We start from the raw sequence: 16,124 nt of genomic DNA, 5'->3' as shown, positions 1-16,124 counted from the left end.
GACATATCACTCAAGCAGGAATCTGTTAGTTTATAAATTCTTCGTATCCCTAAACGTTCTCAACACTTAAATAAATACCAGTAGGGTCAACAATTGTTAGTAATAACGACCACACCTTGGTTTGAAACTGTTAACCAAATCTCCTCACGAGTGGGTAGCTAGACTGGCTTCTCCACTAAAGCCACTATGATCCACTAGGGAAGGGGGACGACATTGCCACCTGCAAGGTCAAAAGCAAAGTAAATAGTAATGCGTGAAATCCGACTTATATGCAGTGAGAGTGATAAGGCGCTGAGCTTTAGACAAAGGTCAGACCACAAAACGGTCCCCGACGACCACGCGCAGTCTGCTCTTAGAAGCCGGAGTAAAACAGCAAACAGCCTCCTGCTAGGAGGGTCTGGGGCGGGGGATGGGTGGGCTGGAGCTTCCCCGCTGCCGATTGGCTCCCTGGAGCCACCGCCTCCGGCGATAGGTCGCTGCCGCAAGGGATACCGGGTCGGCACGCGGCTCGGGCCTGGGATTCGAGGCGCGAAGATGGCGGCTGAGGCGTTGAGGGCTAGGCGTCCCGTGTCCTGCGGGCAGGTGGAGACGCACGGCCGGGCCCGAGGAGCCACCGAGGCCCTGTGCAGCCGGTGTGGAAGAAGGGCTCCCAGAGCTCTGGGTGAGAGGCTGGGGGTCAGTCCGCCTGCCGTCACGGGCGCTGAGGAACAGGCAGAGTAGGGAGTGGCTGCGACGGCGAGGAGCACGGGGCAGCCCAGGCCTCGAGCGCGCAGCCCGCCTTTGAGGTCCTGACGCCAAGGCCCGGAGAGCGGCTTTCCGCCCTGCTGCGCACTGACTGCCCCACTGATGGGTTCGCAGGTTCAAGAAAGGGGTAATGTGAGAATTTGACCGTCATTCTGTGGTGAAGAAGCAACGAAACTTCTTTTTCTTGCGTAGTTTTGTTGTGGTAACCAAAGGTTCCTGATATTTAAGAACGGATATTAGGGGTGGGGGCGGGGGACTTGCTCTTTTGGCCTAAAGCCTTGTTCAGAAGACAGCTCGTTAGGTTTTGTGCATCTTGTGCTCAGTCTTGGGCCATCCAGGGAGAACGTGTGCCCATGCTCCGCTCACTGAGACTCTCCTCAATTGAAAACAGGTTCAGTTTATTTGATCCTAACCTCACAGGCCTTAGAGTGCTGTATCTCTGCAGGGGTGTGTTGTTAAAACTAAACTCTTGGAGCTGCCAGAGTCGTCTTATCACTCTGTGCAACTGTTATATTTTATACTTTCAAAGTGAAAGTCCATTTTCTCAGTCGCTCCAGGATGGACTCTGCTTGGGAGACCTGAGCGTAGAGAAAGTTGGTTGTGTTTTCTTGGGCAGAGGCAAGTTCTCTTACCCGAATTTCGATTGCTACTGTTTCGTAGAAAATCTCCATTATTTGATGGTATAGTATTACAAAATAAAGTTTTAGAACATGACATTTTAAAATCACCTGTTCTTTCATACATTTGTATTATAATGCTGAGAAGTACTCAATTGGAAAGATGGTGCCTATGCATGTGGAATTATCAAAGTGCTTTGTAAGCTGTAATGCAGCCCACGTTATTTCGACTTGTACAGTATCAGAAATCTTTAAAAGGTAAAACAGTTTTGATATCCTTAGTATCTCTGGAATTTAAATTAGAGCTTTAAAATTTACCCTGGTTTTAAACAACCTTTAGATGTTTCATTAGCTTAAAAACGAAAGTTCTTTTTGTCAAAAGAATGCAATTGTTTTAATATAAATCAGCAGTAACACTAATATTATAGTAAATGAAGCCTAATTTTATCTAGTTTCTTTTCCCATTTCTTGCAAAATCTTTTAAAATGACTTAAAATGAAATAGCTATAACAAATATATTGTGATAAACCAGATTCTACTTAGAGTATTAAAATGTTGGTATTAGATGGTATTTCCCATCATAAATGCTAAATTTGTGAAAAATAACCTTTATGTGGGTCATGTTTGTGTGACAGTAGTGGCATCTGATTTCTGTGTTTGCCAATGTCTTAGATCATTAAGAGAGGATTTTTTTTTAATTTGAGTGTAACTGATTTACAGTGTTTGTTTCAGGTGTACAGTAAAGTGAATTAGTTATATCAATACATCTACATAATATCCACTCTCTTTTTTTTGTTGTCGTTTTGGTTCTTTTCCCGTTATAGACTATTACAGGAGTATTGAGTAGAGTTCCCTGTGCTATATAGCAGGTTCTTGTTATCTATTTTATGTATAGTAGTGTGTATATGTCAGTCCCCTTCTCCCAGTTTACCCTTTCCCATCCCCTGGTAACCATAAATTTACTTTCTACATCCATGACTCTACTTCTGTTTTGTAAGTAAGTTCATTTGTACACCCCCCCCCCCATTTTTTAGATTGCACATGTAATTGATACCATACAATATTCGTCTTTCTGTGTTTGACTTCACTCGGTATAACAATATCTAAGTCCATCCATGTTGCTGCAAATGGCATTATTTTGTTCAAAGAGAAGGGTCTTGCCAGTTTCTCAAATTGACCTTCACTGTCCCCTTTCACAGGATGGGAAGTATAAATTAGCAGGATGGGAAGTATAAATTAGCAGAGGGAAGTATGATCAAGTAGAAGGAACATTAGACTTGGAAACAGAACTAGATTGGAATCTGGGTTATACCATTTATCCCAGATCACCAAAATGTTTATCCATCTCTAGAGTGTCAAATATAATATCTACAGCCTATTTAGCTGTGATAATTATAATGATCAAATGGAGTATGTCAGATTTTTATATGATTTTTTTCTTTATATGATTGTAAGAGCTGGCAGATTCAAAGTATTATAGGTACCAAATAACTATCCAAATGAATGCAAGCAATATTAATTATCTCTGCCTGGTTTTTCTTCTGATTTTTCTCCCTCCTGATTTGTATTGTTTCTCTTGAATTTTAATAAGTCATCCATTTCTAACTAAATAGATATATTTTTCTATAGAAGAGAATCCCTTTTAATTTTCCCCTCTGATTATACATAGAATATTCAACATTAACAAACTGAAAAGTTTAATTCATAGAAGAATTTCATCAGTAGGTCACCACCATGAACTTCAATGTGGACATTCTTTTTGTGACCTGTGCTTATTAATGACTGAAGAATACAGCACAATCCCATGCCCTGATTGTGAGGTAAGTTTTATTGTTCATATCAATCACATTACAACCTAATGTTAAAGGTAAAAATGGTAGAGAAATAAAGCATACTTCTAATTAGGAACTAAAAACTTGGGGTTTTGCTGCTGAGTCTTTTAAATAAAGAAACCTAGCAAAAGATAAAGCTTTTCACATACCTTTTTGTAACTATTCAAAGTGATCAAAAAGAATGCAAGCTTAAGGTCATACACTTATCAGCCTACATCTGTATTTGTTTAAAAGATTTTTTGATGTGGACCATTTTTAGAGTCTTTATTGAAATGGCCAGAACATTGCCTCTATTTTATGGGTTGTTTTTTTTTTTTTTGCCCTGGGGCATGTGGGATCTTAGCGCTTTGACTAGGGCTTGAACCTTCATCCTCTGCATTGGAAAGTGAAGTCTTAACCACTGGACTGCAAGGGAAGTACTAAAATCTCTATCCCCTTTTTCTACACTGATATCATGTAAGCAAATTTAGAATTTCCCTCTGCCCCTCAACCTTTGTGTGTCATTAAATTTACACTTGTAGAGATGTGTTTAAAAAAAAAAGCAAACAACATCCTAAAGTTAACTTTAGAAGTGCTAAAAATAATGCAGTTGCACTAAGACCCATGCACTAGTGATAATGAGAACAAATTAAGGATTTCAAATAAAATTTACTGAACTTTGCATTTACTACAAATATAAGTGTTGCTCAGTTTATATTAGTATGTTCCTAGAAAGTTTTCTTAATCTGTATTTAATTCTTAATGTTCCACTTGAGAGATCAGATTTTGAAGATTTGTATCCATTATTTTCTGTGGCAGTGTGCCAGACAGTTAATATAGAGGCAGAATAGTTCTTGTGCCCTAATCCCGAGTTTCCTCATTTGTGAGATGGAAATAATACCTGCTTTTCTTATAGAATTGTAAAAGTCAAATCTGAATTATGTGAAAGTTCTCTCCAAATTTTAAAATAAGTGTTGTGTTCGACGCTTGATTATTTAGATATGGATTAACTGGTTTGCAGGTTAACTAGATAAAAATACATAGGTGAGTAATAAGTCGTGTCTGACTCTTTGCTACTGTATAGACTGAGGCATGTCAGCCTCCTCTGTCCGTGGAAGTCTCCAGCCAAGAATACTGGAGTGGGTTGCCATTCTCTTCTCCAGGGGATCTTCCCGACCCAGGGACTGATCCTGCATCTGTTATGTCTCCTGCATTGGCAGGCCATTCTTTGCTACTAGTGCTACCAAGAATATTTATAATAATGCATATTGTTTTTGTTGTTCAGTTGCTCAGCTGTGTCTGACTTTTTGCAACCCCATGGACAGCAGCACACAAGGCTTCCCTGTCCTTCTCCAGGAGCTTGCTCAAACTCGTGTCCATTGAGTTGGTGATGCCATCCAACCATCTCGTCCTTTGTTGTCCCCTTTTCCTCCGGCCTTTGGTCTTTCCCAGCAGTAAGGCAGGATCTTTTCTAATGAGTCAGCTTTTCACATCAGGTAGCCAAAATATTTTAGCTTCAGCATCAGTCCTTCCAATGAATTTTCAGGATTGATTTCCTTTAGGATTGACTGGTTTGATCTTGCAGTCCAAGGGACTCTCAAGAGTCTTCTCCAGCACCACAGTTCAAAAGCATCAGTCCTTTGGCACTCAGGGCTTCCCTGGTGGCTTCAGCTTCCCTGAAGCCTGGCACACCAGGCTTCCCTGATAAAGAATATGTGTGCAGTGCGGGAGACCTGCCTGCAATGGTTCAATCCCTGGGTTAGGAAGATCCCCTGGAGAAGGAAAGGGCTACCCACTCCAGTATTCTGGCCTGGAGAATTCCATGGACTGTATAGTCCATGTGGTCGCAAAGTGTCAGATAGGACTGAGTGACTTTCACTTTCCGCACTCAACCTTCTTTATGGTCCAGATTTCACATACATATATAATAATATGTATATAAACATACAAATGTGTGATTTGTGCAGGTTTCAGTTATAGCAGAAATATGTACACGCTGGCAGATGCTTGTTTTGGAATTACATACTTTATGAATCATGGCCTTTATTGTGGGAAATTCCTATTCCCTCTCCCTTTTATTTTTGACAGTAGCTAGCTCCATAGTTAAGACAAAGGAGAGCCTAGCTCCTGGTTGAAATGTAATATCCCTGACAGATTGAGTCTTGTGGTGGGTAAAGAGTGAATGAAGGGAAAAGAAAGAGGCAGACCACTGTAACTGTCTCTGCCCATGTCCATCCTGTTCTGATATTCAAAAAATAGCAAGTTTATTAGAACAGTAACCTCTTGCCTTTTGTGGCAAATGACTTTGTGTTTAATGGTCTCTTAAAACACTAGCATGTATTATTTTTAGTGTTTTGGGTAACATCTAATCAAGTGTTTATATTGTATTTACAAATACTGGTTTTTTATTTTGAAATTTACATTTATGTGTGCTTTTTTATTGGAGTATAATTGCTTTACAGTGCTGTTACAAATACTGGTTTTTGATTTTAGGATTGTAGCAGATCTATTTTGTATCATTTGACTAGTTCTGCCTCTCACTTTGGGAAACGTGGTCTATCCCATCCTACTTTTCTTTTCTCCTTTCTCCTTGTGCTATATTATAAACCACGTAATTGACAGAGGACTGTATTCAGTCTTCAAATGCACTAAAGCTGGCCGCTATTTAAAGGAATCCTTCAAGAAACCTTCCTGAAATTATTACCATTCTTTTATTAGTTTTATATATATATATAATTTATTTTTGACTGCACTGCGTCTTCCTTGCAGCTCAACATCTCTCTAGTTAAGGCTCTGGGTTGCGGCCCCATGGACTGTAGAGAGCCCCATGGACTCTCTAGTTGTGGCCCCATGGACTGTATGTAGGCTGCCAGGCTCCTCTGTCCATGGGATTCTCCCGGCAAGAACACTGGAGTGGGTTGCCATTTCCTTTTCCAGGAGGTATTCCTGATCCATGAATCGAACCTGCATCTCCTGCATTGCAGGCAAATTCTTTACCATCTGAACTACAAGGGAAGCCCCTAGTTAAGGTATGTGCCCTTAGTTGTTCTGCAGCCTGTGGGATCTTAGTTCCCCAACCAGAGATGGATCTCAAGTCCCCTGCATTGGGAGGCAGATTCTTAACCACTTGACCACCAGGGAAGTCCCTGTTAGTTTTTAAAGTTTACATTTTGCTGGTATCTTGTATTTGGAAAAAGATAAAGGAAGAATCAAGCCTAAATTAGTGCAAAGCCTGAATTTATCGCCATTTTCCAGATTGAAATTTATTACTTTTAAATAATGTATATGCTCTAAAAAGTATTGCCTATATTCACATTAGAGTTATATTTATAATTTATCTTTAATGTTGAAGGCCCAGGTAATGCTATTTCATGCTTAAGCCTAAAATGATTCCATTCAGAGTTAACGGGTATGCTTGTGTTCTTATTTCTGAGTTTGAGTGCATATGAATTTATGTATCAGTGTTTATCTTTCATAGTGGCATGGGATTTTTAAATAACATCTCTGTTTTTGATATTCTGTTCCATTCAGTTGTGTACAACTCTTTAAGACCCCATGGACTGCAGCAGGCCAGGTCTCCCTGTCCCTCACCAACTCCCAGAGTTTACCTAAACTCGTCTCCATTGAGTTGGTGATGCCATCCAACCATCTCATCCTCTGTCGTCCACTTTTCCTTCTACCTTCACTCTTTCCCAGCATCAGGGTCTTTTCCAATGAGTCAGCTCTTCATATCAGGTGGCCAAAATATTGGAGTTTCAGCTTCAACATCAGTCCTTCCAATGAACACTCAGGACTGATCTCCTTTAGGATGGACTGATTGGATCTCCTTGCAGTCCAAGGGACTCTCAAGAGTCATCAACAATACCACCGTTCAAAAGCATCAGTCCTTCGGTGCTCAGCTTTCTTTATAGTCCAACTCTCACATCCATACATGACTACTGGAAAAACCATAGCCTTGACTAGACGGACCTTTGTTGGCAAAGTAATGTCTCTGCTTTTTAATATGCTGTCTAGGTTGGTCATAACTTTCCTTCCGAGGAGTAAGCGTCTTTTAATTTCATGGCTGCAGTGATTTTGGAGCTTAAAAAAAGTCTGCCACTGTTTCCCCTGTTTCCCCATCTATTTGCCGTGAAGTGATGGAACCAGATGCCATGATCTTAGTTTTCTGAATGCTGAGCTTTAAGCCAACTTTTTTACTCTCTTCTTTCACTTTCATCAAGACGCTCTTTAGTTTTTCACTTTCTGCCATTAGGGTGGTGTCATCTACATATCTGAGGTTATTGATGTTTCTCCCGGCAATCTTGATTCCAGCTTGTGCTTCCTCCAGCCCAGCATTTCTCATGATGTACTCTGCATATAAGTTAAATAAGCAGGGTGACAATATATAGCCTTGATGTACTCCTTTTCCTATTTGGAACCAGTCTCTTGTTCCATGTCCAGTTCTAATTGTTGCTTCCTGACCTGCATACAGATTTCTCAGGAGGCAGGTCAGGTGGTCTGGTATTCTCATCTCTTTCAGAATTTTCCACAGTTTATTGTGATCCACACAGTCAAAGGCTTTGGTATTGTCAATAAAACAGAAATAGATGTTTTTCTGGAACTCTTGCTTTTTTGATGATCCAGGGGATGTTGGCAGTTTGACCTCTGGTTCCTCTGCCCTTTCTGAAACCAGCTTGAACATCTGGAAGTTCACGGTTCACATATTGCTGAAGCCTGGCTTGGGGAATTTTGAGCATTACTTTACTAGCATGTGAGATGAGTGCAGTTGTGTGGTAGTTTGAGCATTCTTTGGCATTGCTTTTCTTTGGGATTGGGATGAAAACTGACCTTTTCCAGTCCTGTGGCCACTGCTGAGTTTTCCAAATGTGCTGGCATGTTGAGTGCAGCACTTTCACAGCATCATCTTTCAGGATTTGAAATAGCTCAAGTGGAATTCCATCACCTCCACTAGCTTTGTTCGTAGTGATGCTTCCTAAGGCCCACTTGACTTCACATTGCAGGATATCTGGCTCTAGGTGAGTGATCACACCACTGTGATTTTCTGGGTCATGAAGATCTTTTTTGTACAGTTCTTCTGTGTATTCTTGCCACCTCTTCTTAACATCTTCTGCTCCTGTTAGGTCTCTACTGTTTCTGTCCTTTAGCGAGCCCATCTTTGCATAAATTGTTCCCTTAGTATCTCTAATTTTCTTGAAGAGATCTCTAGTCTTTCCCATTCTATTGTTTTCCTCTATTTCTTTGCATTGATCACTGAGGAAGGCTTTCTTATCTCTCCTTGCTATTCTTTGGAACTCTGCATTCAAATGGGTGTATCTTTCCTTTTCTCTGTTGCTTTTGGCTTCTCCTCTTTTCACAGCTATTTGTAAGGCCTCCTCAGACAGCCATTTTGCTATTTTGCATTTCTTTTTCTTGGGGATGGTCTTGATCCCTGTCTCCTGTACAATGTCAGGAACCTCCATCCATAGTTCATCAGGCACTCTATCAGATCTAGTCCCTTAAATCTGTTTCTCACTTCCACTGTATAATCAATTGTTAGGGATTTCATTTAGGTCATACCTGAATGGTCTAGTGGTTTTCCCTACTTTCTTCAATTTAAGTCTGAATTTGGCAATAAGGAGTTCATGATGTAAGCTATAGCCAGCTCCCAGTCTTGTTTTTGCTGACTGTATAAAGCTTCTACTTCTTTGGCTGCAAAGAATATAATCAGTCTGATTTCAGTGTTGACCATGTGGTGATGTCCATGTGTAGAATCGTCTCTTGTGTTGTTGGATGAGAGTGTTTTCTATGACCAATGTGTTCTCTTGGTAAAACTCTATTAGCCTTTGCCGTGCCTCATTCTGTACTCCAAGGCCAAATTTGCCTGTTACTCCAGGTGTTTCTTGACTTCCTACTTTTGCATTCCAGTCCTATTAATCGTTATTACTAACTATTCTATAGTTATATACAGCAATATGACAGATTTTGTTTTAGAATATGACCATACTTAGGTTGCATTACAAAAATACTGGCATTTTATTGATCATTTGAACCTAAGTCTAAAAATATATTGGGCCATGAGAAAATGACAGATTAACCAATCATAGGTAATTAGTATATATTAAAATCACATGTAGATTGGAATAACCTACAAATTGAAAATGTGAACTAGAAGAGACTGTAGGTAATTGTTTAATCTTGGATGGAGAAGCCTTGTTATTCATCACTGAAGTCAGAACCCACAGAAGAAAGTGAAAGCCGCTCAGTCGGGTTGGGCTCTTTGCGACCCCATGGACTATACAGTCCATGGAATTCTCCAGGCCAGAATACTGGAGTGGGTAGCCGTTTCCTTCTTCAGGGTATCTTCCCAACCCAGGGATGGAACCGAGGTCTCTCCCGCATTGCAGGCTGATTCTTTATCAGCTGAGTCACCAGGGAAGTCAGAAGCCACAGAGAAAATGCTGGTTAAATTTGACCACATTTTTTCTGTTACAAGTAGCAAAAAACAAACAAGCAAAAACACCACCATAAATAAACCAAAAAAACACCATAAATAAAACTTAAGCAACAAGCTATTCTGGAGTAGGGGGGATAAAATCTTTATTGTATATATCAGAAGTTAAGACTTTACACAATTTTAACTGAAATATTTTAAATCAGTTGTATTTAATATTTTCTTAAATTTTCTGGGTGAAATGTCCTGTATCAAATCTGTTGGTAGTAACAATAAGCTCTTACTATGAAATGCCAGACTAAAGGGGCATAAATGAGGAGGTGGATAGAAATTAAGATTTTAGCCCTGAATTTTAGGGGGTGCTCTTAAAAATATTTGATGCAATCTGTTTTTTTAAAAGTAACACTTTTCCCTTATTATCTAATAATAGATAACTGTCTTTGGTACATTATACTTAAAAGCTTGCCAGAACATCCTCTTCCCCACCAAAGATATATATTTACACGGGACACTTTAACATTTAGTAGTCTGCTACATTCCTTCCAGCATTAACCTATTGTCATGAATGTCTCCTACATTATTTTTAATGGCTGCATAATAAACCATGGTACATAAATGTTATAATATAATCTCTTTATGATAAACACTAGGTGACTTCAGATTTTTTCATTAGGGTTTTGCACAATTCCTCAAACTCACTCCCACCAAAAAAAAAAAAAATTCTACCAGCAGGTTCTGTTAATTATTAGGTCTAAAAAAATCCATGTTTGTATTTGTCATATATTTTTTAAGTTTGGCCATTTAATGGGCAAAAAATGGGTATCTGTTTTAAATTGAAATTCCCTGAATACTAGTGAAATTGATCAGTTTTTCATGTTAACTTCTCAGTTCTTTATGGAAAATCTTTAAGAGATCCTTCCAGGTCCTTTCCATATTTTCCTTTCGAATTGTCTTTTCCCTAAATTGTAAGAATACTTCATGTGATAGAGATATTAACACTTTGTTCTGTGTGTTTTAACTCTTTTCTCCCATTTTTTCACATTTAATTTTTTTAGATTTAACCATTAAGAAATGTTTCCTTCTTCATTTGTTTTATCCCCCTCCTTCATGGCTTCTAAGTTTTCTTTGATTAGGCAAAAGTTTCTTTTTTTTTTTTTTTTTTGATTAGGCAAAACTTTCATCTCAGAGTTATACATTATTTTATTTTTTTAGTGCATTTATCTTTTATTTTTTTAGAAAGGTCCCTATTAGGTCCCTTTCTAATATATTTTATATGATATAAGGTGGCTATATGACTTTCTTCTTCAGAATGATTAGCTGATCCACACCATTTATTGGATTATCTTCTGTCTTTTTTTTTTTAATGTCTTAGTTTATTCTCTCTCATGAAAAATCTGCACAGTCACCACAGATACAGTCACTGCAGAATCTTTACTGCTTTTTGCTGGGACCAGCATTGGCCTTTGCAGTCCCCCTGACTTTTTTCATTCTGTTCTTGCATTCCTTTTGCTGTTTTCTTGAGGTCTTTTTCTTCTCATCCAGGCCATGTCTTACAAGCCTGTGTTTGGGCTCATTCTTTGTGTAATCCAAGAATTCATAAACCATGCCAAAACCTTGCCACCACCAAAATAGATTCTGAATCCAAATACAAAAATGACATCTGGTCTTGTACATTTTGGCTAGTTTTTCCTGAATTTCTGTTTTAGTTACTGTTGCCTTCCCAGAGTGAAGAACATAGATTACCATTTAATTCCCCTGAAGTGGTCGGTTGGTCATGAATTTCCTGATCTGAATAGTTACTGTGTCGTCCATGATGGCAGCTATCTTCAGGCAGCCAGAGAGCTAAAGAGTCTTTTTTGTCTATTTAATTGAAATCCAAAATCGCTGCAGATGGTGACTGCAGCCATGAAGTTAAAAGACGCTTACTCCTTGGAAGAAAAGTTACGACCAACCTAGACAGCATATTAAAAAGCAGAGACATTACTTGGCCAATAAAGGTCCGTCTAGTCAGGGCTACAGTTTCTCCAGTAGTCATGTATGGATGTGAGAGTTGGACTATAAAGAAAGCTGAGCACCAAAGAATTGATGCTTTTGAACTGTGGTATTGTTGAAGACTCTTGAGAGTCCCTTGGACTGCAAGGAGATCCAACCAGTCCATCCTAAAGGAGATCAGTCCTGGGTATTCGTTGGAAGGACTGATGTTGAAGCTGAAACTTCAATACTATGGCCACCTGATGCAAAGAGCTGACTTATTAGAAAAGACCCTGATGCTGGGAAAGAGTGAAGGCAGGAGGAGAAAGGGACAACAGAGAATGAGATGTTTGGATGGCATCACTGACTCAATGGACATGAGTTTGGGTAAACCTCAGGAATTGGTGATGGACAGGGAGGCCTGGCCTGCTGCAGTCCATGGGGTCTCAAAGAGTTGGACATGACTGAGCGACTGAACTGAACTGAATTGAAATACCACTTATAGTCTGTATGAGATTCCTGTATAGTGAATCTGTTTCAGGGCTTTGTTCTGTTCATTTACATTTGACAACTCAGGTTTGAATTGAGTAGGTTCACTTATATGTGGTTATTTTTCAGTAACAAATACTACAGTAGGGAGTCTGTGGTTGGTTGAATCTGAGGATGCAGAGGAACCACAGATACAGAGTGAAAGTGTTAGTCGCTTAGTTGTCTCCAACTCTTTTGTGACTCCATGGACTGTATATAGCCCATCAGGCTCCTCTGTCCTTGGGATTCTCCATGTGAGAATATTGGAGTGGGCAGCTGTGCCCTTATCCAGAGATCTTCCCAACTCAGGGATCAAACTCTGGTCTTCCACATTGCAGGCAGATTCTTTACCACCTGAACCACATTGTGGTCAGAAAAGATGCTTGGAATGATTTCAGTTTTTTTAATTTACCCAGGCTAGGTTTATGGCCCAGAATGTGATCTCTCCTGGAGAAGGTTCCATGTGCACTTGAGAAAAAGGTGAAATTCGTTGTTTTGGGGTGAAATGTCCTATAGATACAATTAGGTCTAACTGGTTCATTGTATCGTTTAAAGTTTGTGTTTCCTTGTTAATTTTCTGTTTAGTTGATCTATCCATAGGTGTGAGTGGGGTATTAAAGTCTCCCATTTTTACTGTATTATTGTTAATTTCCCCTTTCATACTTGTTAGAATTTGCCTTACATATTGCGGTGCTCCTATGTTGGGTGCATATATATTTATAATTGTTATATCTTCTTCTTGGATTGATCCCTTGATCATTATGTAGTGTCCTTCTTTGTCTCTTTTCACAGCCTTTATTTTAAAGTCTATTTTATCTGATATGAGTATTTCTACTCCTCCTTTCTTTTGGTCTCCATTTGCTTCAAATATCTTTTTCAAGCCCTTCACTTTCAGTCTGTATGTGTCCCTTGTTTTGAGGTGGGTCTCTTGTAGATAGCATATATAGCGGTCTTGTTTTTGTATCCATTCAGCCCGTCTTTGTCTTTTGGTTGGGGCATTCAACCCATTTACATTTAAGGTAGTTATTGATAAGTATGATCCTGTTGCCATTTACTTTGTTGTTTTGGATTTGAGTTTATACACCCTTTCTGTATTTCCTGTCCAGAGAAGATCTTTTAGCATTTGTTGAAGAGCTGATTTGGTGGTGCTGAATTCTTTCAGCTTTTGCTTGTCTGTAAAGCTTTTGATTTCTCCTTCATATTTGAATGAGATCCTTGCTGGGTACAGTAATCTAGGTTGTAGGTTTTTCTCTTTCATCACTTTAAGTATGTCCTGCCATTCCCTTCTGGCCTGAAGAGTTTCTGTTGAAAGATCAGTTGTTATCCTTATGGGAATCCCCTTGTGTGTTATTTGTTGTTTCTCCCTTGTTGCTTTTAATATTTGTTCTTTGTTAATTTGATTTATATGTGTCTTGGGGTGTTTTGCCTTGGGTTTATCCTGTTTGGGACTCTCTGGGTTTCTTGGACTTGGGTGACTATTTCCTTCCCCATTTTAGGGAAGTTTTCAGCTATTATCTCCTTAAGTATTTTCTCATGGCCTTTCTGTTTGTCGTCTTCTCCTGGGACTCCTATGGTTCGAATGTTGGGGCGTTTAACATTGTCCCAGGGGTCCCTGAAGTTATCCTCATTTCTTTTCATTCTTTTTCTTTTTTACTCTCTGCTTCATTTATTTCTACCATTCTATCGTCTACCTCACTTATTCTGTCTTCTACCTCACTTATCCTATCTTCAGTCCCCATTATTCTACTGTTGGTTCCCTCCAGAGTGTTTTTTATCTCATTTATTGCATTATTCATTATATATTGACTTTTTAAAATTTCTTCTAGGTCCTTGTTAAACATTTCTTGCATCTTCTCAGTCCTTGTTTCCAGGCTATTTATCTGTAACTCCATCTTGTTTTCAAGATTTTGGATCATTTTTACTGTCATTATTCTGAATTGTTTTTCAGGTAGACTCCCTGTCTCCTCTTTTGTTTGGTTTGGTGGGCATTTATCATGTTCCTTTACCTGCCAAGTATTTCTCTGCCTTTTCATCTTATTTAGATTGTTTGGAGTGACCTTTCTGTGTTCTGGCAGTTTGTGGCTCCTCTTTATTGTGGAGGTTCCTCCCTATGGGTGGTGTTGGATGAGTGGCTTGTCAAGATTTCCTGGTTAGGGAAGCTTGCGTTGGTGTTCTGGTGGGTGGCGCTCAATTTCTTCTCTCTGGAGTGCAAGGACACTTCATTAAGTGTCCAGTAGTGAATTTTGAGATGTCTGTGGGTTTGGTGTGACTTTGGGCAGCCTGTATATTGAAGCTCAGGGCTATGTTCCTGCATTGCTAGAGAGTTTGCGTGGTATGTCTTGCTCTGGCACTTGTTAGCTCTTGGGTGGTGCTTGGTTTCAGTGTAGGTATGGAGGCTTTTGGATCTCTTATCGATTAATGTTCCCTGGAGTCAGGAGTTCTCTGGTGTTCTCAGGTTTGGGGCTTAAGCCTCCTGCCTCTGGATTTCAGTCTTATTCTTACAGTAGCCTCAAGACTTCTCCATCCATACAGCACCAATGATAAAACATCTAGGTTAATGGTGAAAAGATTCTCCACAGTGGGGGATACCCAGAGAGGTTCACAGAGTTATGTGGAGAAGAGGGAGGAGGGAGATAGAGGTGACCAGGAGGAGAAGAGGGGGAATCAAAAGGGGAGAGAGCAATCTAGCCAGTAAGCAATTCTCTATGTGCTCTCCACAGTCTGAAACCCTCAGAGGTTCATGGAGTTACATAGAGAAGAGGAGAGGGAAGAAGGAGATAGAGGTGACCAGGAGGAGAAAAGGGGGAATCAAAAGGAGAGAGACAGATCTAGGCAGTAATCAGTTCCCTAAGTGTACTCCATAGCCTGGAACACACAGATTCACAGAGTTGGGTAGAGAAGAGAAGGGGGAGGGAGGAGATAAAGGTGACCTGGGGGAGAAAAAGGAGAGTCAAAAGGGGGAGAGAGTAATCACACCAGTAATCACACTCCTAAGTAAAAATGGGTACTGAAGATTGGAGTCTTAAAGGTACAAAATTGATAACAAATACCAAAAGCAAAGATTAAAAAATCTAGAGTAGAGGTTAAACTCTCAATAATACAATATTAAAAAAACAAAACAAAATCACAAAAATTATAAAAAATATATATGAAGTTTGCTTTATAAATAGTGTCTTTTTTTGCAAGGTAATAGTAGGTTATAAAAATGAAAATTAAAGGAATAATAGAAGACTTAAAAATAAAATTAAAAAACATTTTTTTAATGATAATAAGTAAAAATATATCTAGGAATATCTCTGGAGCTATTGCGGGCAGTGTGGGGTCAGTTCAGTTTCAGATAGTTCCTTGTTTCAGCTTATACCTCTTAAGATCTATAGACACCTTCCAATGTAGTCGGTGCTAGCTACAGGGTTTTATTCTGTTGCACCTGTCACTTCCAAAGCAGTTCCCTGTTTATTTTGGCTTCTGTTTGCTGGTCTCTTCAGTGTCTAGTTTCCGCCTTGACACAAGGGGGCGAAGGTGGTCATTTATTTAGGCTCACTTGTTCAGTCGTGCTGTGGGGAGGGAGGACCACTGCAAACAAACATCACTGGCGTGTGTGGGGAGCGCTCGCAGTGCCTGGGCCACACTGGGTTTGCCCCTGCTCAGGGCGTGTGTGCTTTGCCAGTCTACACTGCTCAGGCTCCAGGTTGGCCTGCAAGGGAACTGTCTAAAGCAGGCCCTGGGTTGCGTACACTTCTCAGGTCTAAGACGCTCAGGTTCAGGATCTCGGGTACTCCACAAAGGCGCAGACTCCGTTGGGCCTGCGTTTTGTGCCCTTCCCAGGTCTGAGCAGCTCAGGCAACTAGGTGCTTGGCGAGTGCACTCTTCTTAGGTGTGGTGCATCTTATCACCTCCCTGGTCCTAGCTGCTCAGTTTACTGGGTGGCAGCTGGCGCACCATTTCAGGTATGCCATGTGTCTCTTCTGGGGATCTGATCTGTGGCTGCGACCCTCCCAGTGGATGTCAACCATCCAGTATCCC

The 16,124-nt window shown here is 40.0% G+C and overlaps 1 protein-coding gene and 1 pseudogene across 1 annotated transcript in view; one reads left to right on the top strand and one right to left on the bottom strand.

Annotated features, from left to right (window-relative positions):
• Positions 1-249: 249 nt before the first annotated feature.
• Positions 250-16,124, top strand: part of RNF17 (ring finger protein 17) — a 113,950-nt gene continuing 98,075 nt past the window's right edge. The window contains exons 1-2 of the mRNA XM_043891870.1: positions 250-661; positions 3,087-3,181. Coding sequence (XP_043747805.1) covers positions 250-661; positions 3,087-3,181 — 507 coding nt within the window. The remainder of the gene's footprint in view (positions 662-3,086; positions 3,182-16,124) is intronic.
• Positions 11,034-11,414, bottom strand: LOC122686473 (annotated as a pseudogene).

The sequence above is a fragment of the Cervus elaphus genome, chromosome 30 (assembly GCF_910594005.1).
Source record: "Cervus elaphus chromosome 30, mCerEla1.1, whole genome shotgun sequence".
NCBI classification, from domain to species: domain Eukaryota; kingdom Metazoa; phylum Chordata; class Mammalia; order Artiodactyla; family Cervidae; genus Cervus; species Cervus elaphus.
This window is presented reverse-complemented; position numbering and strand designations above follow the sequence as displayed.